Source organism: Rhopalosiphum maidis, chromosome 2, assembly GCF_003676215.2.
Source record: "Rhopalosiphum maidis isolate BTI-1 chromosome 2, ASM367621v3, whole genome shotgun sequence".
Taxonomy (NCBI): Eukaryota; Metazoa; Arthropoda; class Insecta; order Hemiptera; family Aphididae; genus Rhopalosiphum; species Rhopalosiphum maidis.
In genome coordinates, this window is record NC_040878.1 from 68,155,601 (window position 1) to 68,183,376 (window position 27,776).

The 27,776-nt window shown below is 29.2% G+C and overlaps 1 protein-coding gene across 1 annotated transcript; it reads left to right on the top strand.

Annotated features, from left to right (window-relative positions):
- The first annotated feature begins 7,245 nt into the window (after positions 1-7,245).
- Positions 7,246-24,856, top strand: LOC113552351 (pancreatic triacylglycerol lipase-like). Its single transcript, XM_026955209.1, has 7 exons — positions 7,246-7,475; positions 16,746-16,884; positions 18,516-18,670; positions 20,319-20,567; positions 22,689-22,877; positions 24,179-24,347; positions 24,589-24,856. The coding sequence occupies exons 1-7, from the start codon at positions 7,403-7,405 to the stop codon at positions 24,620-24,622; spliced, it is 1,008 nt and encodes a 335-aa protein (XP_026811010.1). The 5' UTR covers positions 7,246-7,402; the 3' UTR covers positions 24,623-24,856.
- Positions 24,857-27,776: the final 2,920 nt, after the last annotated feature.

Sequence of the window (27,776 nt, forward strand, 5' to 3'; positions counted from 1 at the left end):
CAACAATATTTGATGAGTATAAAATATGTTACCCGGGTGATAAGAAATAATAATTAAATGATACAATTTTTTAAGCTAAAAAAAAATTGGTAAAACCGTAGATACGTTTATATAATGATGAAATTATATGAATATATTTTATTAATATATTACGATACGAATAAAAAAAATTATATTGTATTTTTTTTAGAGCTTTATTATACTGATTATGTATGAAAAAAAACATATGTATTCGCTAATAGAAATTGTTTTTTTTTCGATTGAACATTACTTTTTTTGTGTAAAATATTGCGAATGATAATATAATACATTTTGTTATTCCTTAAACACTGTGTTTTGTTAATTTATTTCTACATATTTACGCGGTAGCGAAAATGAGAACCGTCATTATCCTCTCCTTATGATAGTCCTCTATCGATTTATATTATATTTTACTGTGACATTGTGTATAATGTGTGTGTGTGTTTATATATATATAGATAATAACGTAGTAAACGCGAAACGAAATCGTAGCGCAAAAATCTGCGATTACTGGTAATTTGGGTATGATGAAAAATAAGTACGCAATGATAAATATTATGATATATACATAGGTACTACATCACGCGTGTACGTTAGAGTGTTAGACCACGACCCGGCGACGGCGGACGAGTGAAAAAGTTGTATTGGGAATCGGAGGAAGACGATTTTTTTATTCACTTTAAATAGCACACCACGCGATGGTTTATAATATCAACTCATGTTTTTTTAAATCTATCATTGCATAATGCAATATGGCTATATATTAAGTAGTGGATACTTCCTGTTTTTTTTTTTTTTTTTTGGGAGCGAATATTTAATTGGTCTGTTCCTTGATGATACTTCTTTTTATATAAAGACGCCAGTTTACCTGTCTATATATATTATATATGAATCATATACGCTTGACCAAAAGTAAATCGTTCCAAAGTCTGACGGAAATAGCCATAAAGTATACGATCGTCCAACTATAGTTACAAATTTGCAATATATATTTATTTTTAATTGGTTTGGATCAACTGGTCACAATACCGTGACAATAGCAGTCGTACAACAAGTACTTCGGAACCGTACTTAATATCTGCAGTTAGTGGTAAATTTGAATTGGTCTAAATGGGGGCATTTGTCTGGAGCTTTGGAAAATGAATTGGCATGGCTTGGAAAGAGGGGCTTGTCCATATCATACATACTCGGGTATTTTTGTGTATGATAATTTATTAATCATAGGAGGTATATTGTATAATAACATTTGATCAAATATATGATAAACGCAATGATATTTAACGTAAATTTTGTTTTGCTGATTGAAACAATTTCACTCGCTACACCATTGATAATACGACGTAACAGTCTTCGCGGATATTGTTAGCTGCACACACCGATTCACAATCTCAGCGTTTAATACAATAAGAAAAAAAATAGGTCATCAGCTCGCGTAAATAACATGTCAACAACAACAATAACGAATACTTGTCTGATGCTTGCACGCATGCTGGTATTTTTTAAATGTGTGCATAATATAGTAACTACTAACTAGTAAGTGATCATTATAGTATATCATAATATTATGTGGAGAGACTGTAAAATAAATATAGGATCTTTCCCGCTCGTGCACAGAAAAGTTACCATCCCAATATCGTCTTATTTCTAGTTTGTTACAACTTGAAATGTATTTTTATAAATTATACAAAAAGTTTGAGTATTGATTCAACGTTTGATATTTGTGTATACTTTGAAAAAATATGTTCTTCTCGAGAATGAGAAATCAAAAAAAAAGGATTTAAAGACAAAGTTCCCCATGATGAAAATAACCCCCTTGAGAGCTTTTTTCATATTTTATTTTATTACCATTTTCGAGTTATAATCAATTAATATTTATACACGATTTAAGTCAACATTGCAAAGTCGAGTATACTCGAGTTAATATTTAAGGATTAGATTAATCAATTTAACTTTAGTTTATTTTTATATTTTATAAATTATCTTGAATAATTTTATTAATTCTAATAGTTATTTATTAACCCAAGTTTTAATTAATCGATATTATTGTTAGTTTACCGTAATCACCATCATTGATCTCAATATAAATAATTACCTTTTCATTACAGGATATTATTAATTTTTTAAAAATGTATATCTTGCTATGCCTTTTTTATAACATCTGATTTTTGTTACGAAAAAATGTATAGAATTAAAAAAAAATAAAGAACCCGTAAACAAGACATAATCGTCTATAATAGTATAATGATATTTTCATAAAGAAAATATTATTATCGAAAAATACGGAATACAAGCATGTAAAATGACAATAAATAAATATAAGGTCTGTATTATACCTACCTATAATATTTGAATAAACAAAACGCTGAGAAACACACAGATACATATATAAAATAGTGCCCGCGTGCTGTTTGCTTCATTGTTTATTGTCGATACAAAACAAATACATTGATGATGGATTGATAAAAAAATAAGAATGATATGTTAAACAATCAATGTAATAATTGTATTTGACAATATAAAAAATTGTATCCTACCCTCGTTTTGAGTCATCGGCCGCAAGAACCGCACTGTATATTTTCGAGTACCACACTTATTTACACGGAGTGGTACACTAAGTGTGCTCACTGCTTACCATCAATTTTTCCTTTAATTATGTACTTGTTTAAATTTTGATTCTAGGAATTTTTAATCATACTCAGGTAAATATTATATTTTCAAATACTTAGAATTTTATATCATATCCAATGAGTTAATAATATATAGAGATTTTTTTATTCTATTATATTGCTCATAGCAGACGATTTCAAACGAGTCGCTTTTAAGCTATTAAACTTTAAGTAAAAGGTACTAATAAGCCATAAGGATAATAGACTATTAGATTAATAGGAACACTTTGTTTTTTTTTTTAATTATAGTAATTATATAATATTAATGTTTATTTATGTTATCTGTGTACAACACAGATTATTTGATTATTTACATATTGATTATTACTATAAAATTATTTTATAATTTTTATAAATTGTTCGATTATAATAACTATAATAAGTATTAGACTAAATATACCTACATATAATATATGTAATGTTTCAGTAAAAAACTTGACTAAATATTGATATTTTTGTGCAATCATGATATAGGGCCAATAATTCAAAGTATACATAAATTTCAATAATTTATTAAGAAACTATATACTTACGAATTTGAGAATTTGAATATAAACTATTTTAAACTGAGATTCCTATCAAAAAATCGTCTGCTTAACAATTTACAATGATGAAGGATAGTTTTCATTTGAAAATAAGAAGATTGAATTGGTCCAAAACATTTATTAAATGATAGGTATATAAACATCTAAGTATTTGTAAATATTGTGGTCCTTATAACTTATAAGTATACTAGAAGTTCTCAAAACCGGAGTTTGAATAAACGCATTATTAAAGGTAAGAATGGTGGTGATCATATAGTTATAGTGAAACACCCAATATAATATATTATATTATATTGTATGTTGCAGTATTATTACGAGTGCGGCTGTGTAATGTAATGTACACAGTGTGTATAATTTATGTATGCCTGGTTTAAAATATAATTGCAGCACTCGACTGCGTGTTTACGAGTTTTTTTTATTTTGTAGTGCATTTAATGGCGACGAAAAATTTGCGTTTCACGTTGGTGATAATGTTTTACAAATAAATAAATTGAAACGTGATCAATGGCAACAGTGGCGGTGCAATATATATAGTAAGTAGTATAATGTTATATATACGTTACTGCGACGATATAATTGTTGAAATAATAATATTATATCTGACGGCCGACCGAACAACAAGTATTATTTTGTAATGTTAATCGAACAATGGAAAATGGATAAATTAGTTATATTTAACATCACGATGATAATATAATTGTTTATGTTATGCTAATAAATATAATTAATTAAAAATTTAAATATCTACAGTTTAACAATATATTTGTCGACAATACAATGCTGTTTTGTTGGTATTATTATCTTATTAACAAAAAATATCTTTGTTGACTATACCTAATAACAACAAGATTATTGTCAATCTTGCAGCATAATTTTTTGTTAATCAAGATTTTTTTACAATGATGTTAATTGAGTTATCCACGTATCGTTTAATAATATTAAATAAAAATAATATAATATTGTTTTCAATGATATGTTGGCCAGTTTGTATATTATGTCGTAGGTATTTATACTTACATTTTATATAGCGTATTGTGTTAGTCTTGGTGTATTATATATTAAATTCGTAAAATAAAAAAAATAATAACAAGTATAGATAACTAATATAATAATAATTATATTAGTTTATAAGATATTTATTACATTTACGCGGCGCCTTATCATATTAAAAATTATTAAATATTACTTTTAAAAGAGTAGTTTGTTCTCAGTATATAAAATCTGAAAAGTCCACGCAATTTTTATGAAAACAATTTTTGAAACAACGTTCTGGTTGTAAAAATATATTCGGTAAAATAACTGAATAAATATTTATGGCGAGTGTTTTAAGCTTATAAACTTTGAAGATTACGCTGCCAAGAATTTCGGGCCATAAATAAAATCTTTTAGTATATTATAATTCGAAAAAAGAATGGTTAATTTACAATAGCTTAATAAGTATTTATATATTTATAATATTATATTTGAGATCATTCTATTATATCCTACATACTATACCGCGCAATGTCGTGGCGTGACATACAAATCTATTATTTAGACGTTTTTTGATTTTTATAATTTTCATATATTTACGAGCGTTGTTTAAAAACATTCAACAGACTTTTAGCATACTTTGAATGCGTACGGATCTTAGATTAGTGATTGAGGATAGAATTTGCATTTTAAGAAACAATTGAATCGTAGTTATTGCAGCGACGTAGCGAGCTCAACTTTACCATCAAGCGTGAACATTTGAAAATTTCTAAATTTTTTCATAAACATTATTTTGCAGACATTTTGCGAAATTTTAAAGATTAGTTGCTTGTTAAATGCGGTGAAAATTAAAACAGTTGGCTATTAGTAGTTCACCTTACCAATTTTACAGTACATGATAATTTAGTGGATAATTTGTTAGATTTTCAAATTTTAGTACGAAAAAAATAAAATATGTTCATAGAAATTGAAAACTTGTTCACAAAATAACGTATTAAAAATTCACAAATGTACATGCTGATGATAAATTGAAGCTGATGCAGCGTATATTATTATAATACACTAAGCTATAAAAAGTTGTATAAATATGTAGTAGTAAATATTGATATTTGTATAATAGGCAAATACAAAATAAATCAGTTTGATTTAAAAACGAATAAAGATTTTGAGAACGACAAGATAGTTACAGCGATTGCAGTTATATACAGTGGTGGAGTGCAGTGAAACATAAAATGTTTGAATACTGAAAAAAAAAAACACATTTTCTTGATAATTTATTATATTATTTATAAAAAACGAAAAATAGACGAGTACATAGCCTTCATCTTAAATTTCATCTTACAAATTAGTTTTCATCAAGTTGTCTGGTTGTGTTTAAATGCCATAGGTGGATATTGGTGGGGGGGATTGGGGGAGCTTAAGCTTAAGAACGTAACGTTATCAAATCACACCAAACATCAAAATAAAAATTGTGTACCTATTTTAATGTTTGAAATTTATAATTTTTATTTTATTTTGTTGGAATTTGATCATACGCGAATGGTCTATGGTTATTGAAATAAACCATATTATTTTGTAGGTATATATTGATAATCGCGAATATTCTAACCTATAAATTAGAACCTATAAAGTATAAATAAGTAAGCTGCAGACTGCCGCAGCAGTAATGTCGATTACGTCATTGGAGTGTGTGGCGTGTTCGTCTTTAATTTTTTTTTAATATCTACGTGCAGTTTTCCGTAATGGCAAAGAATTGTATATTGCAGTCTACTGATGAAAAGTATATAACTCTAAATGATGTGGACAAGATTTTATCAAAACAGATTTTTCCTAATTTATAAAAACTATTTCAAGTTGCTTTAACAATACCTATAAGTTCCTCCACTTGTGAAAGGAGTTTTTTGGCCATGCGTTGAATAAAAATTGCCTTTGAAATTCAATGCTGCAAGAAATGTTCAAAAACACCTCAATTTTGTATATTGAAAACAAATTATTGAAATCTTTTGATACCGATACAATTATTAAAATATTTGCACAAAGCTATAGGTTTATTCAATTAAAATAAAAAAAAAAAAAATTTAGTAGTTATTCAATATTTAATTTTTTTATATTCCTTTTGCCTATACAAATTTAATTGTTGCCTCAGCTAGAATAAAGTAGGAGTAGCCACTAGTTATTAGGTTGAAGCGTCTAAAAATGTCTGTTTACGCAAATGGATAAGACAAAAATGTTTAGCCCCCCCCCCTCATGGATGTGACCAAATATCCGCCTATGTTAAATGCTCACGTTATTTGTATAGATTTAGCTCGAACTTTTTGGTTTTAGGTTTATTGAATCGGAAGAATATATTGCATTTGCATTGCTGCATTTAATATGAAATTAATGAATCGTATCCCGTACTGGGTCATTTCCTGAAATGTGGCTATTTCGTGTCCACAGCCGTTGTCTCGCAGCCTGGTGGTTTGTGATTTTTAAAACTTAAAATGTAACTAAGATAATTACACAAACCTACTTTACTGTGTGTAGAAACCCGGAAAATTAACACCTTTGTTGAGTTATTGTATTTGTTTATATTTTATGTTTCTGCAAAGACAAAATAAACAAAAAATATTATATATGATTACAGCCGGTACAAAATTGACAAAATGTAAATACGCACACCATATATTGAAGTATATTACATTATTGTGTTCATAAATCACAATAACATAATAACTTAAGTACGCTAAAATGGAACTTTCATCATTCTACAGTCCTTCGAATTTTTATGTAAATAATTTGCAACAGTGCGTTTGTACCTATTATTCGGTATAATAATATTATTATTGATTTAAGCTCGAGATTCACTCAAAATTATTGTTATTGTTCATATAATTCTATTATAATAAATATAGTTAAAAATTATACCATCCTCTTGAGAGTAAATTGATTTTTCGTGTTTTAGCTATAAATTGCTATTGGTTTATAGGTTTATTGATCAATTGATATTTTATCTGTTCTCATTACGGCGTCGTTTCGTGTTCGAGTGCGGTAATCCAAGCCTTTCGTAGGTATTATAGTACTTACTATAAATTACAATAGTATAAATTAGAAACCCATCCAGTCGTCTGACGATATATTGTATTATATGTGCATTTGCCGTTTGCGATTCGAAAGACGAATTATTCTTTAGTATAACCAGCTGCGTTTGCCATCACAATGTTTGACAAGATACTATCGTCATTCGGCCGCGTCCAGTTTTTTCTTCTTTGTTTGCAGTTATTGCACTTCGGTAAGTAATAATCGTTAAGTTCGACTTTCGTTCTCGGACCTCATAACGAGGTACGTTTTCATTATTAAAATGGTGATTTATTCCAACTAGAAAACAAATTCTTTATAAAATAAAATGTTTAAAAAATATACTGATGAGTGATGAGACGACACATCGATTTTCCGATAAAAAATTATATATTTATCAAAACTAACGACACACACGAAATGTTAACACGGCATTGTTCTCAACGCATCGGGTCGATGAAACTGAATCAGTACTTATACATATAGTTACAGTACCTACCTATAATGTGCCACGGTCGTAATGCATGGCAAATTTTTACTTCACCGCTATTACATAACATTATGAATGTATATTATTCACCGAAGAGAGATAAATCTACGAAGGAATAACGAGTGGCGAGAGTGTGGGATTATCGCGTTTGTTTGTTGTACTTATATAGTATAGCATGCGAGTAACGTACCTATACATATATTATATATATGGAGTAGATTATACATGTACATTACATTATATATATAATACAACCTTTTTAAAATGTTAATTTTCCAAGCGTTTTTCCAAAACAAATTTCTAAACCATTTTGTCGACCTCACAAAAGCCACTTCTAATGTAGTAATATTGTTGCTGGTCATAATATTATAATCGTCCCGGCGCATAATATTATTATATTATCGGGTAAATTGAATTATTCTGAAACAATAACGTGGTTGCGATTCGCCGTGTTGGAGGGCACGAATAGATCCGGGAAGAGGTCATCAATTTAAAATGTAGACCATGCACAGACATTTCCCCATACGTTTTTGAATACTTTATATACAAGTACCTATCATATATGTAATACATTTCCCTCTCTTTTTTATATACTTCTACGATTAATTCAATATCATGGTTTTCTGGATCTGAAATCTATTGACGTTGCTCGTTATAGTTTCTTAATTTACAAAGCAATCGATTATTGTTTTTTTTTATTATTTCTTGACGAATGCTCAGCATGAATCATTTTAATTCCTAATTATAAATTATAGAAATGATTATATATTTTTATTTAAATATAGGGACTTAAGTTTTACCACATAATAAATGGAACTTAGATAATTGAGAGTATTTAGATAAAATCGTCTGCAATCAAGAGTAAGTGCGATTTTAATGACTAATTTGAGTGCTCTATGTCAGGAAGTTGTTTTATTCAGTTAGATAAAAAGAAATAAATAACAAAGCCCAAATATTGCAATTATATAATATTCGAATTAGTATTTATAGGTATAACTAGTCTTTTTTATGAGGCTTTAAGCTTTAAGTTTCTAGTACGCTTATCGACTACCACATATTTATATTGTATATTGTGTCGACACAAGTACAAGAAAAAAATTCATATGTGAATAATTATATTTGGTGTACTTACGTTTTGGTTATTAAACAATTTCATCTGTCGTTATACTTATAGTTTATTTTGTTTATAAGTATAATATTATTAAATTCACAATGGAAGATTAAAAAAATATGTTTAGTAATAACAGAAAAAAGTGTATAGTTCAAGACGGATAAAACCCCATTTTACTGTATGAGTTGCCAATTGGTTCCACGTTCAAATAGACCTTACAAACCAAGCTCAAAGATCTATGATAATTGGAAGAAATGGTAAATGTGTTCAAATTGCCAACGCCCTATAATAAATAATACTAATATTAATCATAGATATACAATTTAGACAAAACTCGTACTATTTAATTGTTAAATTATTTTTTCGTAAAACTAAATCGAAGTGGTGTATCCACGATGTAGCCCGTAGCCCCTCTAGACACCAATATAGGTTTTGGAAAGGGCAATAAAAGGTTTAAAGGCTATATGTGCGAAAGCCACCCTTAAATACTATTCCAAGCACATACCCTTATCGTGTATTATTCATTTTTTTGAAGGTGTAATATTTATGGTTCTTATACTAGAGGTAGCTAGGTATATTTACAATATATATATATATGTATATTATTTATGGACTTTTAAATCACTTTTTAAAATTACAAACATATTTGATATTTTTACATGTATGCGAGCGCACTTTTATATAGATGGGTGTATTGTTCTTCCATTTTATTGCATACCTATCTGTCATAACTTCGTCCCTGCAATTTAACTTTTTCGATGATTAGGGTTTCATTCTTCATTACTTTCCTTCGACTTACAAAACGATCTTACGAGTCTCGAAATTCTTATAGGTACACTCGCAAATACAATGCTCTGGTAAAGTGGTAAACCACTGCAGTATAATTGCATAGGTCCACAACCATCGAAGGACATATGCATATATAGTATAATCCAGTCGTCTCATATTGTAAGCAAAATTCTTAAGGATTTTGAGGACCTTGGGCCGATTGGACCGAATCAAACGTTATCGCTAAAAGCACATCGCATACTCCCTCAGAAATATTATAAAATAACTAAATAGCCGTTATGTTACAGCATGAACTGCTCTGATGCACGGCCGCCATTTGTCACACTCGCAATGTTTACACAGAACACCACGATAACATTTGCTTTTATTTTGATAATAAATCAAGATCGATAGTCGATAAACATGTTTTGTATGAACTGCATTAATTTTGCTATCACTCTGACTGTGAATTGTGATAAGCTGCGTATATTATTATTTAAATATTACCAGTGCGTGACAAATGGCGGCCGTGCATCAGAGACGAAATCGAATCGGCTGTCTAGTTGCTTTATACTTGTCTGTGTATACTCCGAACAAAAAGCTATCTGCCCGGAATAAGCGGGGATCACTGTGATAATAATAATATGTATCCGCACACGTAAAAGCGTGTATGCCTACCTATAAATTGTGACGTATCAACGCGATTTGTATTTTTCTCTACATACATAATATGATATTTTAATGTCATAAATAATATATTATTACACCGTAAATATTATCATCATTATATTCGTTTACACGCGCACGGTGTATTGGCTTTACGCGAGTCGGACGTATATTATATATATATATATATACACAGTTCGGTAGATGCTGAGCGTTTTCGAATATATCTAAAACCAACAAACCGCGCACAAACGCGCAAACGCAGCAACACATTCATACACGAACGCGTGCCGCCATAAATTATGATAATATTATTGTATTAAAAAATTAAAAATAGGCGATAGTTGTACCGCATATTATATATGTCGGTGCGGTGTGCGTTATTGATCTACCGAGCGGCGTGTGAGCGTATACAGTGTCGAAGGCTTCGACTCTCACGTCCGCCGCCGCCTCGCATTACCACTGTATTTACCATAATGTTATTATGTTATATATATGTATATATTATATATTATATATGAGCGTATTATTATGACGAGTATGGTCGTACTTAATAAAAAATATTACTATCGTACGTGCAGGTGTAGTATATAGTTTGCGAATATATTATTATATATGCATCATTATTATTGTTATTATAATCTATTTTTTTTTTAGGGTTTCCGCACGCGTAATGGAAAACTGCTTTCACTATGGCTAAGTAGGCCTACCGACAAAAATTTAATAAACACACACTTGTTTCGCAAAAATATAAAACCAGAAAAAAACATAACCTTTAAAAAAGTATTTATAAAAACGAGGAATTTTGCACGTCCGTCCCGAATGCGTTTATAATAACACCTTCCATTTATATTATTGTTTTCGCCGAAACCCAGAACTCGCTTCCTCCTCTTCTATATATCTAATAAAAAAACGTTAAACATATTATATAGGTAACCTCAACGCACGTAACCCAACGCCTTATCGACTTTTTAAAACGCAGTAAACTGCAGACGATAGTGGAAAACGTGTATATACATTATATTATTATATGATATCGGAGGCACGATCAAGTATACTGTGTAGTGCATACATATTATACGCATACGTATCATTTCATTTTCATTTTCAATTTCGGCGATTGACGATAGGAATTTTTTTTTATAATTTTTGGAAATGATTGCTAATAGGATATTATATAATATATATATATATATATGTAGTCACACGTCAAAATAGCTATCAGGTGCAATACAGAAAATTATTGTGAGAATGCGACGAGTCGTTATTTTTACTATGGCGTGTCATTAGTTGGTAATGAAGGCGTAAAATACTGTCAATGTATTTGTCACAAATTCTAACCGAATGATGTAATTGAATTACTATAGGTATGAGTTTGATTTAGTGTCAACAGTTTAGTATGTTCTATCGGTGGCCGAACACATTTTATTTAGTAGAAAAATGTTTATATTTGAAATTTAAAATCATAGTTTTCATGATGGTCTCGATTACTGATAGCAATAACTCTGGGGTAGGTTTTCCGAAACTTGTGTTATTGTTAATTACAGTAATATCGCTTAAAATCCGCATGATATAACACATTATACCTTCACTATTCACCATTTAAAATAAATATATTATATTATTTAGGATTATTTTATACTCGAATAATTGTATTTCATAAGAGTAGAAGTTCATTAGAATATTGACATTTTAATTTTTTCTCGATATCAGCCGACTAATAATTTAAGTATAATATAATATAATATCTATGTAATAGGCAGCTATAGAGGTTCTTAAAACAAGAACTAATGCATTAGTACATTTCACGCTGAAACATGAGCAAAATGATCACGCTGCAAATAACCAACTTAATTAAATAATAATTATCTTGTTACGAACTAAAATTGTGTAGATTCTGTACAGGAACATTTGTTACTTATTATTATTATTTTAATTGTACAAAAACTTATCTCAGCTTAATATTTCGTTGCGAGAACATATTTTATATAGACATAATATAATATGATATTCGCCATAATAGGTACTTGTTAATTGACCGTAACATTTCACTTTTAACACATATACGATACGTATAAATCCATTCCGGTAGTATGTAACCTTGACATAATCAATCATACATCACCGTTCCAAGTACCTAGATAATGTATAAAATATATTTTTGCCTGCCGTGTTGACTTTCGTCACTATACGCGCGAGTATATGACATAATATATTATTGTTACCAATGCCGTTGTCGATATAATCACAGTAGATATATCCATTATATTGTGTTACAATGGGACTTAATAAGTTTTGTCTCGTACATACACACCATGTAGGATTTAGGAATGAAAAAAATGAAGGGCTAGACAAAAATTATTCACCTATACCATTTGAGTTACTTATTAAATATAAACATAATTTAAAAATTCGATTGCAGTGCTCTAACAAGTGATAAACCATTAGGTAAAATATAATATCAAGTATTGTTAAGGAATACTAGGTACCTAAGTATACTATGTTATTTTGGTAAATTAACTAATATAAACGAGAAAGAATCCTTGAAATGGTAGGGGGGCTTCAACCACAATTACCACCACTTGTGTAGCCACCCTTGTACACACTTAAATACTTAATAGAGGTGTCATTGCAGCGTTTTTTAACGCTTTACTGTTATTATTTCGCTTAATATGCATATACATAGCACGGTACAAAATATAATTTTTAATTAATGTACTGCTATTTATTTGTATAATTGTTATTCGTGCATATTATATATCATGCATATTCGTGTACATCGTTTCGTTAGCATCTATTATAGCTTATACCATAATAATCTATACTAATATTATAAAGAGGACAAATTTGATTGTTTGTATTAAATAGGCTTCGAAACTATTGAACCGATTTAAATTTAGTACATAGATAGTTTAGACACTGAGAAAGGACATAGGCTACTTTTTAATACTAAAAAAGGGCTGTAAGGGATTGAAATAGGGGAAAATACCATATTTTTATGGTTTTATTTTATATATATTTTTTTTCACGGTATTTTTCTAAGCAGTTGCTAGGATACTAAAAATATCAAAAAAAAAAAAAAAAAAAAAACATAGACATATTTAAGTGCATATTTGACATATTTATCATTAAAGATTTTTGATTGTTAGGATACTAAAAATATCAATAAAAAAAAAACAGATATATTTGAGTGCATATTTGACATATTTATCATTAAAGATTTTTAATTTTTAATATGACATTAGAATATTTAAATGTGAATGCGGAAATGGTACTACACATCGTTGTACCTATTACAGGAGATGGTGCCTGTTTATTTAATTCGCTCTCCTATCTTATGTACGGCACTGAGTAAACAGCCAGAAAAGTACACAAGCTTATTGTATAAAACAATGCCACGTCTTCGTGGACGAGGAGGAAATATTGGTCGACGGACTCGGAGTTCTCAATTAGTTTAGAATCGTCGGTTAAATGATCGGCAGAAGATCAATTGACGGACAATGAAAATTTAAGAAACCAGGCTGCAATCACACGTGCTAATGAAAGTCAAAACAAACAGCGTTTGCAAGTGTATCGCGTATTGACACGTGCATCACTTCTTCGCCTTGTGTTTGAATATGAGCCGGACATCGACTATATTCGTCACATTCACAAATAGTATAAAATGATACATATTATGTAGATAATAGTATGATAATACTGTCACTAATACATAATTGGTTAATCGATTGAAAAAAATGCAATGCTGGGCGGGACATAAGTTGATATGTCGGAAATATCATCTATACACCAAATCAGAAAACCAAAAATAGTATTTATCCTCACGCTAAATGTTAGCATTAGGCAACCAAACTTGACACGGATGCATTTTGTACGGGCAATGAAGTGCACGGGGATAATAGCTATAGTATATTATAAAGCTTGAACGAATTGAATGTATTTTAATCCGATTGGGAAATAGCATAATAGGTATGTTATTATCATATGATTGGTTATAATATGTCTTATCGTATTTTTGATTAATAAATATTACGCGTAAGGAAACCAGGAAGTTGAAACGATTTCAGATTGCGTTTTTCTCACTTCTTTCATTCGTTTTAAATAATAGTTAAAATAATAATATTGAATTCCAAGCGTACAAACGCAGTGATATAATTGATATCATACCACACTAAAAGATAATAATGTAAAATCCGTTTTTAAATTAACGAATTCGGATAAAACATGAAAGTACTCAAATAAAGGTATAAATTCATAAATAAAATAAATATAATCGTGTTTTTAAAAAAGACGATCTTATTATTATAATAATTTTGTCAATGACCATTTAAACTGTTGATAGAAAAAAAAATCATTTCATCACTAAAACTTTCTGAAACATTAGGCATATCATAAAATATATGTTATAGGTAATAATAGTCGTTACACTCGATGCGAAATTGTGGCAGTGAAAATACCAAAATGTTTAACCTCAGTCCTCAATACCGACAAATAAAGCGACTATACCCACGTCTATTATACGATATTGTGCTGTCATCTGAATAATCATCACGAGTCATCAACGCAACACATATATTTCCAATTACAAGATAAATATCGTTCATCATAGATGGTGCGCAGGTCCCCTTGACAAGGGAAGCAATACTGTATAGCTGGGGACTGGGAAGTGACATCCTAGAATTCAAATACCCCATTTTTTTTTTAACTGATTCGCATTAAATTGTTCTATAAAATAATAAAATTAATATGCAATAATAATAATAATGATTTGTGTCCACTAAATATTTAAATTTAACTTAAAATATAAAATTAATCGTTACCTACTCCTTAGCATAACTCATTAAAATAAGGCGTATATGATCAGTTTTAATATAGATTATTATAAATTTAATTAGGTATTTATTCTAATAATATGTACAATTATTTAAGAGGAAATGTGTATCATAATCATAAAACAAATTTAATAATGTAATAAATAATAATGGTGTGTTACATATTACTCAAATACCTATATAAGAAAAATTATAAGTAGGTACAATTAACTTAGTTTTGGGTGTAGGTGTAAACTACAGATACAAATTGCAAGCTTTTAAAGTTTTAATGCATTAACTACATTTAAACTTGTCAGGATTAGGTTTAAGTTTAAAGAAACCTTGTAATGTTTTCGTTTTAAATTTCTTTGTACTTATAAATTGTTTATTAGCTTATAATAAAATCATATAATACAATAATACAGACAATTATTAAATTAATATTATTATTTTTACAATGAATTTTATAAACGGTATACAAAATATAAATCATTAATAATAATTATAACAATACCGTTTATTATAAATAATATTTTTTACCATATTATAACATATATGTTGTTTATCATTTGATAACAATATTCTGGCGCTTTAATTGTATTATTGGTAAGTTCGAATGTTGGACCGGTTTGAGATTAGGTACTATATTATAGTATACACTATATGCGTATTCGATAATATACTGAATGTGCTATCGGTATTGTCATAAAACAAACTAGTATAACCATAGCTGAAGCTGTTTTATCATAAGAAAAAAAGAATATTATATATTTTTGTTATATATTAATATTTTGATTGCGTATTGAAATTATTAAAAAAAAAGCAATTACTTTGACTGCAGGTCTGCAGAAAATTTCGACGAGGGGAAAGAAAAATCTATCGGTGGGGCAGCTACCTCCCTTGCCTACGCCGTTAGCATGCATATGTCGTTCAGTAAATATTTTTTTTGTCTACTAAGAGATTGTATAGATATTAACGTAATGTTTCACTAATATATTATATTATTATTTGAAAACGGCATACAAGTTAAATATTGTTTAACACTGTTAGGCTATTGATCATTGTGTGTGAGTTAAATTTTTAAACGCATCCTCAAAAGAAATTGGTCATCTCCTCTTAAATTTACATTATACATTTATAATCATCGATTATGTATGATAGAGATAGTAAATATTTTTAATATTTTTTACTTAAAAAAAAAAAAAAATTAAAAAAATACTTCTTTGGCATATAATTCGAATTGGCATTCGTCATCGCTATATTAATGGAGGCGGTAATGGGACGTGGGTGACGCACATTGTCACTATATAATATCTTATATATTATGCACATTCGCACAACTATTCATCGAACGCGACATTGACAATACTCAACAAGTGTCGTTTACCATGCGAGATACATATTGTGTATATGAGAGGTTCGTTTCGTTTTTAAAAATGTCGACGCAGATATGCACATTTTCATAATATTAAACAGAATACAAAGATTTAATCGTATATATTACGAAATACGAATGTATTATATTATTAATTATATAAATGTGACATTTTGTGTATATGAACACACACACGCGATTGTGGCGGCACTATAATATTATGTACAAACCATTATAGTGAAATGTTTATTTTATTCTTACAGCGTCGTCGACTCAAGTGTACTCATTTGACGATTTGTTTCACGGAAAAATAACAGGAAGCAACGAATCAAACCAATACTCCATGACGGACTCCTTTCTATTAGAAGTAAACAAATCTGTGACGTTCTGGTTGTATACGAAGTAAGAGATAGGGATGAAATAAAATCGTTGTTTGGTTTGGCAACTGTTTTTTATAGGTTTAATTGATCAACAATACAGTTTAAAGCAGTATTTGACTGCAAAAAATATCCCTATAAAGCTAATGAATATACGAAAGATAATATTGTGAGATGCTTTGCCCAACCTCAAAAACCATTTTTTACACACTCAAACAAGTTACCATAAACAAAAACACATATTATATTAATTTTAAAAGTTTCAATCTCATAAGCGTACCTAAGCGGTAAATTTTTACAGGCAATTGAGGTAATACTGGTATTGAATGAATAAATAAGTATAGTTTTAAATGTTTTAATTAAGTTACCAAGTTCTTATTGTAGTATATTCTATATTATGCCGATATATACATATATGCACCTAATACGTATATATGTTATTGTCAAAATATCTAAATCAGTCCTAAAATTATAATTATAACAAGACACACGTAAGGACTAACCTAACCGCAGAAGATGTCAATAAAAACGTTATTGTTTCACAAGTGGGAGTTTATTGGATCAAACCACAGTAGTATTTAGGACGATTTATTGGGAACACTACAAAGTAACCGATTTGAGTGTACAAGAAGGATTATTTTAACAAATTAAATTGTGATTTAGATTACGCTGTTCGAGAAATAATAATAATAAGATTTTATGTTCAATTTTCAATTTATAGATAACAGCAAGCTAGATAGCATTTTTGAACTTTTCTTCCTATATGCGCAATATTTTTTTTAACCTTTTCACTGTAGTCGAACGCGCATTAGCTCACTAGTCATCGCTTAAACCGATTTTAATACACCGTTTAAATTTCACCAGCTAATCTAATCGAGTTATCATAATATTTATATATTCCATATGGGAAAGCTTATAGAGTGATAGTGTTCTTTTGGATCGGTAGCAGATCGTCATAGTTCCTCTTTTAATTTATAATATCCGTGGCCACACGATTTATTTTTATACAGTGTAGACGGTACCTATTTATCGCGTCGTCTTCGTCACGGGAGCTCAGATTTTCAGAACATAAATATGCGACAGACGTGTTTGACCTCTATAAAAAAATCTTACTCTCACTATTTATGCGTATTGCAAAAATAGTATACGCGCATCTCGTTGCGATACACCTTTCAATAACCTGGTACGCGCATTTGACGAATTTGTCATCTGTCTTGTTGGACCCCGAGTCGATTTTCTCCGTTTTTGGTTTATCAAGTCCATCAATATCGAAATTGGCGAAAGAACACGATATAAAATACAGTATTTACGTATACAGAGATGCGATATTGAATGAAAAAACGATAATACAATTTAATAATATAATATCATATTTTAGTCACCTAGCCTAGCCTATTTAGTCACGTACGACAGTGTAATACTGTAGTGCACCAGCTATGCTTACACTTGGTAGTAGAGTAACAAGTGTACGACGTAGTAACTTCTTACCTGTAAACAGACGCACGCGAACACGGAAGTATATTTTACCGCTAAAGTGCTGAATACGATAAATTACGGGATAACCTTTTTATTGACGTTTCTTGGAACGGCTAGCGCTATCTACACGTCGCGGGCGCGGTTTCGCATCACTTGATCGTCTTTGTATTTTGTTTGTAGAGAGCACCCCGAATCTAGCCTCAGGCTGGTGCCCGGCGACCCGAAATCTCTGTCGTCAGCGGGCTTCGACGGCAGTAAACCGACCAAAATCGTGATACATGGTTGGTTGGGCAACGGCGAAAGCGAACAGAGTGTCTGTTTGACTCTGAAGTCTGGTGAGTCTTGTAGACCAAAACATATAACATTGTTGTTAGTTAACAGTGAGAGGTGCACGTATAGGAGCCAAGCTTGAGTCGGGTTTAAGATCGGTGTAATAATGTACCTAATTCAACCGGCGAACAGCAGTTGAACGTTTAACACGGTGCGTGTGTTATTTATACAGCAAGTTGAGCTAGTATTCGTGTATTCTTGACTCGTGTAAAAACTCGGGAACCGTTCATATAAAAAATAGCCACGGCCGACAGGGTGTTTCCAACACGGGGGTGTGGTACAGTCGTCGGCATTGCGGTCAGTTTTTGGAACGGCTAGCTACGACGTGGAAAGCGCGATTTCTTCGCTCGGATGTAATTATAGGATCGCGGGATAGTGTCAATAACGATTTTATTTGGCCGCCGACAATAAATCGCACGCCCTATACGATGAATTGATAATTTAGGTAAGCGCCTATCGCTGTACTTTGCATGTGGTTCCGATTTATTACGATTTTTTGGTTTTTACTTTCCACTACAGATTATATCGGAATATGGGCGTGTTGGAAAATTCGATCTGCGCCGTGGTTTTCGTGACAAAACTAGATTATTTCGCAATCAATAAATTTAAGTCTCGGGCTATACAACACATATATATCATACAGATACATTCGGCGAATTACGTCGATTAGTTCGATCATTACCGAGAATAGGTTGTCAGGCCACCCGGTTGAGTGCGCCAAACGTCCAAGGTTGCTCGTTCAATGGAGATGTGTGTCAACATCATGTACTGAAAACCGTCAAAAACGCTGTACAGTATCCATAGCATAATTATATTTATAATACTTCGTCCAATAATATAATAAGTGATTACAAAAAGAAAAAAAAATACACGTCTCGAAAAAATAATTATAAAAATATGACCTATCTTCATAAAAGAGTGTTAATGGGATTTTATCGGAATTGCATACACTTGTCGTACTTAATACCAATTGGTTTAGATTACTCACCGTTGGTTGAGGTGATAAGGTGACACGTATACATATTTAACACGACTTATATCCATGACATTCAAATAATTATATACTAAAACAATTCATATCATAATTAAAACAGGTAAGACAGACGATTTGTTATACTTGGACTTCGATGTTCTTCCGGTGGGAGGTTTCTTCATTCTGCAATGAATCATGTCTTGTTTCCATACACATCATCATATTCATTTTGTTTGATATCATAATCCATAGGTATTTAAGTAACAGAATGTGTAATAAAAATTAAAAAAAAAAAAAATATCGCACGAAGCTATATTGAGTGGTGAATAATAAAGTAATAAATATAGATCGATTCCTGACCTTAGCTCGGAATTACAAACATTTGGCTGTAGGTATATTTTTTATTTTATTAATTTTCATGTATTGGGGATTCAACTTCTAAATCCTAAACGAGTGAGTTAAGGTTACTGAACCGTTTATAGTATATTTGTAAAAAGAATAAGTGGATGACGCGATTAAAATGTTATGTTAAGTGATGTTTAATGGCTAGGGTGGAGAGCAAAACAATATTTTGTTTTTAGTGTGATAGAAATTTATCTATAAATTCACCATGTATATGGCTTGCAGTTTTCCGGAATTTCCTTTCAAAAAAATGTTGATCAATTTTCAATTTTTTTCAGAATATTTTGCGTTGTACGATTACAATGTGGTGTGCGTGGACTGGAGCGTGATTGCGTTGGATTTTCCGTACTTTACGGCCCGGTTACGTTGCAAAGAAATCGGAAACTATATAGGTGAAATGATAACGACGATGACGGAAAACACGTCTCAGAGCAACGACGATATACACATTATAGGTTTCAGCATGGGTGCCCACATTGCTGGCTACGCCGGTAAACGTCTTGGGGGAAAAGTACACAGGATCACTGGTATGTACTCGTAAATATAATTTCTATATTATAATTTGAATGTAAATTCAATATCAATAACTAATAATTTTTTTTTACGTGATATTAACGGTTTTCGATAGTATAATGATTAATTATGATGATAATAATAGTAATAATATTATATTATATAATATCAAAGTAGACCTTACAAGTACTCGTCTGCATAATACGTACTATACACTGGTATTACGTATTTGAACAAATATGTATCGTTTTCTAGGAAATTGGATTGTTTAAAATTTTTTGTAAACAATAACTTTTGCACATATTACTTTACATTTTATATTATTTAAGTACATCAATACATGAGTATTTTTGAACAAATAAGAAGTTTCGAAATGATTATATTTTAATCCAATAAGAACATTGGGATATGTGAATAATAATAATAAAAATAATAAACTCGAATACTTGAAGCAGATTTTGTGTTAAACCATGTGCGGGTGTAATAGATAGGTATATACACTTAAAAATATTGTTGATAATTATTCAATACCTATATTGAGTGGATACTTGACAAAAGATTAAGCTGTTTAACTCAACACTAATAACAAATGGCAAAATTAAAAAATTAAAATAATAATATTGCTTTGTAAGATATCGGGTTAGGTAATTGTTACAATAATGTTTTGATAATTGTATTCCGTGTTTTTGTTCGAACGAAAATGTATTCGTACATATATTATAATTTTAAACAAGCCGTACATTTTTCGACCAGTAATAATTTGTCATTGTTATGTGCGTATATATATATATATATATATATAGACAATAGACCACTTGAATGGATTCCTCATTGATGAGGTTCGAGGCTTTAAATTAGAACGGAATAAATACAATGCACACACACACGCACACACACACACATACACGCATACAATTCTTTCTAAATCTAATTTACTGATGGACATAGTGTTTGCAAATTTCATGAAATGTAATATTATAAAAGTATATACAATTCTTTTTATATTGATAAAAAAAACATACAAAACCATAGAATATACTTACATTACATTGGCTATTAGTATTAATGCATCTTATACCTTTATACTTAAACAAAGTACATAATACCTCGATATAATAATATGTAAACTATAGTGATAAATGCATTAATACCATCAATATTTCTAATAAGAAAATTAATGTTTCACGTTTTTGTGAAATATTTCTGACTTTAAACATTACAGCTGTGACGGACAAATCACGTATACTTTTTTGTAGTTGTGATTAATTTAATTGTTACACACTTGTACTAGTTGTACCGATATTGTTTATTAATATAATATACATTTATATTATTTATATAGACACGTATATAGTTATTAACTCATTTTTTTCATTCTCATACATTTTTAAAACGCGTAAATCATCGTGTTTTATTCATTTATTCCGAAATTGTATACTGTACGGCCTACGCATGCATACATGGGTGTTTCTAGCAGTACACTTGATTGATATGATAAGTCTAATGCAATAATATAACAACAATTTCAACAAGAATAATTATGTGTAATAAATGAAAATGTATATATGAGTGAAAAAGAAGTCCAAATTAGTTTTATATAATGACATTCATTTGTGACGAAATTCATTAATATATATATATAGGGTTAGTGTAGGGAAGTTAATCGTAAATTTTTTTTATACGTATTATATTTATATATATGTATATTACCATTCACTTACAGGTTACACATTTTAAAACATTATAGGTTGAACACTTTGAATTTTACAAAAGCTAAAGGTGGTATCGAAACCCTATAGAACAGAACCATATTCCAAATTGAATAGTCTTATAATATATTACATACCCGAAACATATAAAACAAATAGGAATACACCTACGTCTGTAATGATAAAGTTTATACTTTTACTATGAATACTATTATGAAAACGTAGCATCGTTCGTTTCTCTGCACGATGTACAGTATTATATTATTATTAGAGCTATTGCCAATGACATTTTTTTATACGTTTAAAAATTCGACTAACCCTGCAGCCCCATTGACTTAGTGCGTACACGGAAATGGTTTTTTTTTCCCAATTGAAAACTTAAAAAAGTATAATGTGTTATTTATAATGTGTATATACACGTTTCAGGTTTGGATCCCGCCAAACCGCTGTTCTTGAGTAAACGGCCTGCCGACAGACTTAACAAAACCGACGCGCAATTTGTGGATGTAGTGCACACGACAAATTTGGTGTTGGGGCAGCACAAACCGATAGGAAATATTGATTTTTATCCAAATGGTGGCATATCCAATCAACCGGGCTGCAGATACGATTACGGTATAAGTGTACAATGGTCAATAATATTGATAAATAATAAAATTTACGTATATAATATCTTAATCGATAAACCATCGTAGTACATATTAACAAGATTATTTCGTAAGGCAAAGGGATAGCAACCAAATTTTTTTTTTTGGCGATTGATTTTCTACATTTCTTACGTGTTTACGGATCAATTACAATTTTATAGTATACATATGCATCATATATAACTTGTACCATGTATATACCTATACTACAGAACCTGAAATCGAAGATACCATGTATATCGACATAATATTTATTATTTATAAAAACTTCTATACCAATAATATTATGATAATGTTATAAATATTTGTTGCCAGTGTTATATATTGGCGTTTAGAAGTTATTATTATTATTACTGGATATATTTAAATTTTTATTCACACTTTTTCAGGCTTAGAGCTGGCAGTATTTTTACAAGCATCTAATTTTTTTTTTAATTTTTGATCTAATTACATACACATTTTATGTCTTGCATTACAAATAAGTGCGTTTGTATAAGAGATCAGATTTTTCAGCCTCTTTTTTTATTAGTTTAAATAACAATCTAAAAAATATACTGAACATTTTGATCTTTTATATAAATTATGTTATTAAAATATAGAAGGCAAAAGGAGAAAAAAACATTAGATGTGTATAAATTAGATACAGATTTAAAAAAAAAATGCTTAAAGATTATAGTCAACAATCAATATCTAGAATAAGTACATTTATTGAACCATCAACAAAAAATATTATAACACTTTATTGTATATATAATATTATACAAATTAACAAATGTAAATTTAACCGAAATGATTAACAATTATATTACTATTGTTATTATAAAAATGATTTATAATAATAATAAGCTTTTAAATATACCAGTAAAAAATACTGTCAGTCATAACTCTTAAGTCCGCAAAAGTGTAATAATAATTTAATAAATCTGTAAGTTTATTCAACAATAAATAATAATACACTTTTGAACTTACAAGTATACATATTCTTGTAATAAAATAATAAATATAATATAATATTAATATAGTATATACATGGCATCTTAAACGCAAATTGCATTGATACTCGTATAGGTCAAAGTAAATTAACCGCAAATGGCACGTAAGATGTGCTGATTGCAAATAATGTCTCAGAACTTTAAATAATCAAAAAAATAATTTATTTGATGGACACATAATGCGAACTGATCAGTGAAAGACGCCCGTTATTATTATTATTAAACCGGTTTAAAATTGTAGATTGTCGAGATTATGTCAATAACACATATTTTTTAGTGTACGGCGAGGTGTGCAGTCATTTTAAATCCTATGAGTTTTATGCCCGGTCCATCCGGTCAAGAGACGAATTCAAATCGATCAAATGCGACAAATGGATAGATTACGAGCAGTCGAAATGCAAAGATCCTGAGAATTACACGTACTTGGGTGAATACGTGGATCCCAAGTAAGCCTTTTGAACTTTTGTAATAATAGCTAATAAAAGATGTATTATTCTATGTTTTATTACCCAATTGCCGAATTTTAGTTATTATAAACGTTATTTTTGGTTATCGATACATATATACCTTTATTATTATTATTATTATTTGTTCTAACTATTTCTAACACATACTATAATTTTATTAATACTATTAAAAGCAAATAATGATGGTGAATTCAACACATATTTTTTTACATTTTTTCAGCTTTTCTGGAACTTATTATTTGACGGTTAACTGAGCTGTGGCACCGATCGTTACATCATACGTCATACAAATATATTATTGTTATTATTATTATTATTTTTTTTTTTTTTTGAACTAGGTTTGTCTATATATTGATTAATATATTATTCGTAATAAATATAATAGTTTAACGATACAATGTTATAGTGTATGTTCTATACACATATTTGACGTTTTATTGATTTTGTATAATCATTTATCATTATTCATTATACTATTATAATATTGCTCATGATGCTATTTAATAAAATAATATATATACTTATAAATAATAATTATTATATTTTGTAGAAGTGCGTAAAATCAACAAATGATCGATGAACTAAGGTTTGGATTTTAATGATCCAAAAAAATGCGAAAATTACCTAAAAAATTCAAAAGATGCAAGTTAGAAATGCATTAGTTATTAATAATAGCTTAAAAAATATGAAAAAAATATATGCTATTTGCATAAAAGTGTATTTATTGTTTTTTTTAAATAGTATATATCTTACGGCAGGTGGTATTAATGAGGCTTCAATCGTTATCTATCATCCGTATATAATGTAGAAAAGATGAATAAATTTAAGTTCGTATTCAACAACTGTGATTATTTATAATTAATTATGTATAACTATACAGAAATATCGTATTACGTTAATCGAGTTGTTGGCCGAAAATCATTGAATTTACGTTCATTTTATAAACAAATTGTAAAAAATGTTCTAAAAACTCAAAAAATGCCAGAAAAATATCAAAAATGTCTTTAAAAGTTAAATTTGTCAAGTATGAAAAAAAAGTTGCATTTAAATAATAAGTTTTACCCAAAATATATTTTCTATTTACATTTTGGGACATCAGAAACAAGGTAATATTGCATCAAAATCCCAGCCCTATAATTATCACATTAAAGAAAATGCATGCGCAGTGCGCACATTTTTATGATGTACCTATATTATTATAGTCTTACCCAACGATGTTTATTTTTTGTGCATGTCATCAGAGGTGTAACCAGGATTTTTCTGGGGGGGGGGGGTAAATACTTTTAACTTGAGTTATTGACAATCAAATACAACAACAGAACAAAAATATTGATAACATATTAACGTTTATTTGTTGTTAACGTATTTAATATTTTAAATAATTAAAATTTGTAAGACAATTTCCATTTTTAAATTTAAATATTTTAAAACAATATAAAAAATACGGCTAATAACCCCTTTAGCCTACCTTAGCTATGCCACTGTCTGTTATCAAGGTTTGATAATGGTTCAGATGATTTGCTCCAAATTTCAATATAGAGAATGAATTCTGATACAAATCAAAAAACTCCTTTTTTTTACAAGAGAGATCAAAATCGGGAGATGTCTAGTTATTTTTTCAAAAATTAGAAAAAATTAACAATAAAATACAGTGGGAAAATAGAAATAATTACGCAATACCTGCATGAAGCTTTTAATTTATATACATAAATTTATTTTATTTTTTTGTTGTAATTATTCAAAAGGGAATAATCGTACCAACTTAAAATTTTAACCAAATGTGATGCAATTTATTATGTATATTACAATAGCCTATTCAATGACGGGGTACACTTGATACCTATTTTACAGCAAAGCGAGTTTTTCAGATTTCATTATTGTTTATTTAAAAAGTCAATATTTAAATATGATTTTTTTATACTTTGGGTTCGTTACACCATCGTTAATCTCGTTGTAGTCGTAATATAAAAGATTTTCGTACGGATGAAAATGATGGATTGGCTGATCGGTTACTCACGTTGTATTTATATTTATACATTATTCGTCGAATGTTCATTCTAACGGAGGTTTATACATCAACTATATAATGGCATATTTGCAATAATAAAATATTTGTAATGTATACTAATAACTATATATTTATATTATATTTAATATAAAGATTCTTTAAAAATAATTGCATTCTATAATGAACCACACAGCACAGTTTTCTATTATCACAGCTAAAAAATCCGTCACAATGCACAATGACTAAAAAAAATTTTTACACCGGTCCAACGGATCATCATTATAATACTCGTAGTGATCTATCCGATAGACGGACAATTATATCATCCCGTCTGTGGTATATTTATTCTGCAATAGGTACTAATATTATATTATTATATATTTATTATTTATATTATGTATTTCCGAGTGGCCAGGTTATATTGTCCATCTTATTTATTAAATTCACATTTTTTAGTCATATAAATTAAAATATAAATCATACATATTGCCTATCACATAATTTTCACCACTCAGTTCTTATCAAGACAATTTTAGAAAACAAATATTTGTGTGATATTACAAGTAGGTTGAAAATAGATATACATACAATTATTATATTTGTGTATATCTATTAACAAATATCTATAATTTAATCTAGAAACTTCCAAACTAAATTATATTTTGTTAATAATATGAAAAAATATCTTACATGCACTAGTAAAAATTACTTTTTCTGTTCTTATTGGTTTTTTGATGCTCGGACCACGTATATTTATAAAGTTATAACTAATTGAGTCATATTTATACGAACGTTCTGGTTTTCATTCAACATCAATCTAGTTTTGATTTAAGCCTAAAACATTTTCCTATATGTACTAAAAAGTATAAGTTAAATATGTACATTAGCATCATGATTGTATGAAAAGTTGTAAATTTGTTTCGAATTTCTTGAAAATTAGTGTTATTCAATTTATAAAGAATTTTTGTAAAAAATCAGTTTTTATCATTCACCTAGAAAATTATTATATTTTTATTTAAAAACAATTAAATCTGTATTTATTTAACACAATAAGTAAATAAGATGACAATCTAATAAACACAAAAAATAATATATGAAAACATTACGAGGGAAGTTATCTAGTGATGAAACCTTTCAGAAGAATCAGTTTATTTATTAACTAGTTTTAGTTTCGGCACCAGTGCGCTTTGAGGTGGCATGGATGGTTGCCAGGAGGCAGGAAGAGTGTGTTATGATAGGCGAGAGACTAAAGAGTTAGGATAGTGACGAAGTTTTAAGTGAAATATTTGGTAATGGTTTTTGGTTAGTTGAACAACAGTTTTAGTTTTCAAGTCTTTGTGTAAAGATTCATTTATTACGTACCAGGCGCAGGTTATTAGGCGAGAAGTAATAGATTGAAA

Coding starts and splice junctions, on each gene's coding strand:
- LOC113552351 (XM_026955209.1), top strand. CDS start 7,403: ATGTTTGACAAGATACTATCGTCATTCGGCCGCGTCCAGTTTTTTCTT. Junction 16,885..18,515: donor ACGTTCTGGTTGTATACGAA/GTAAGAGATAGG, acceptor TTTTGTTTGTAG/AGAGCACCCCGAATCTAGCC. Junction 20,568..22,688: donor AAAAGTACACAGGATCACTG/GTATGTACTCGT, acceptor TACACGTTTCAG/GTTTGGATCCCGCCAAACCG.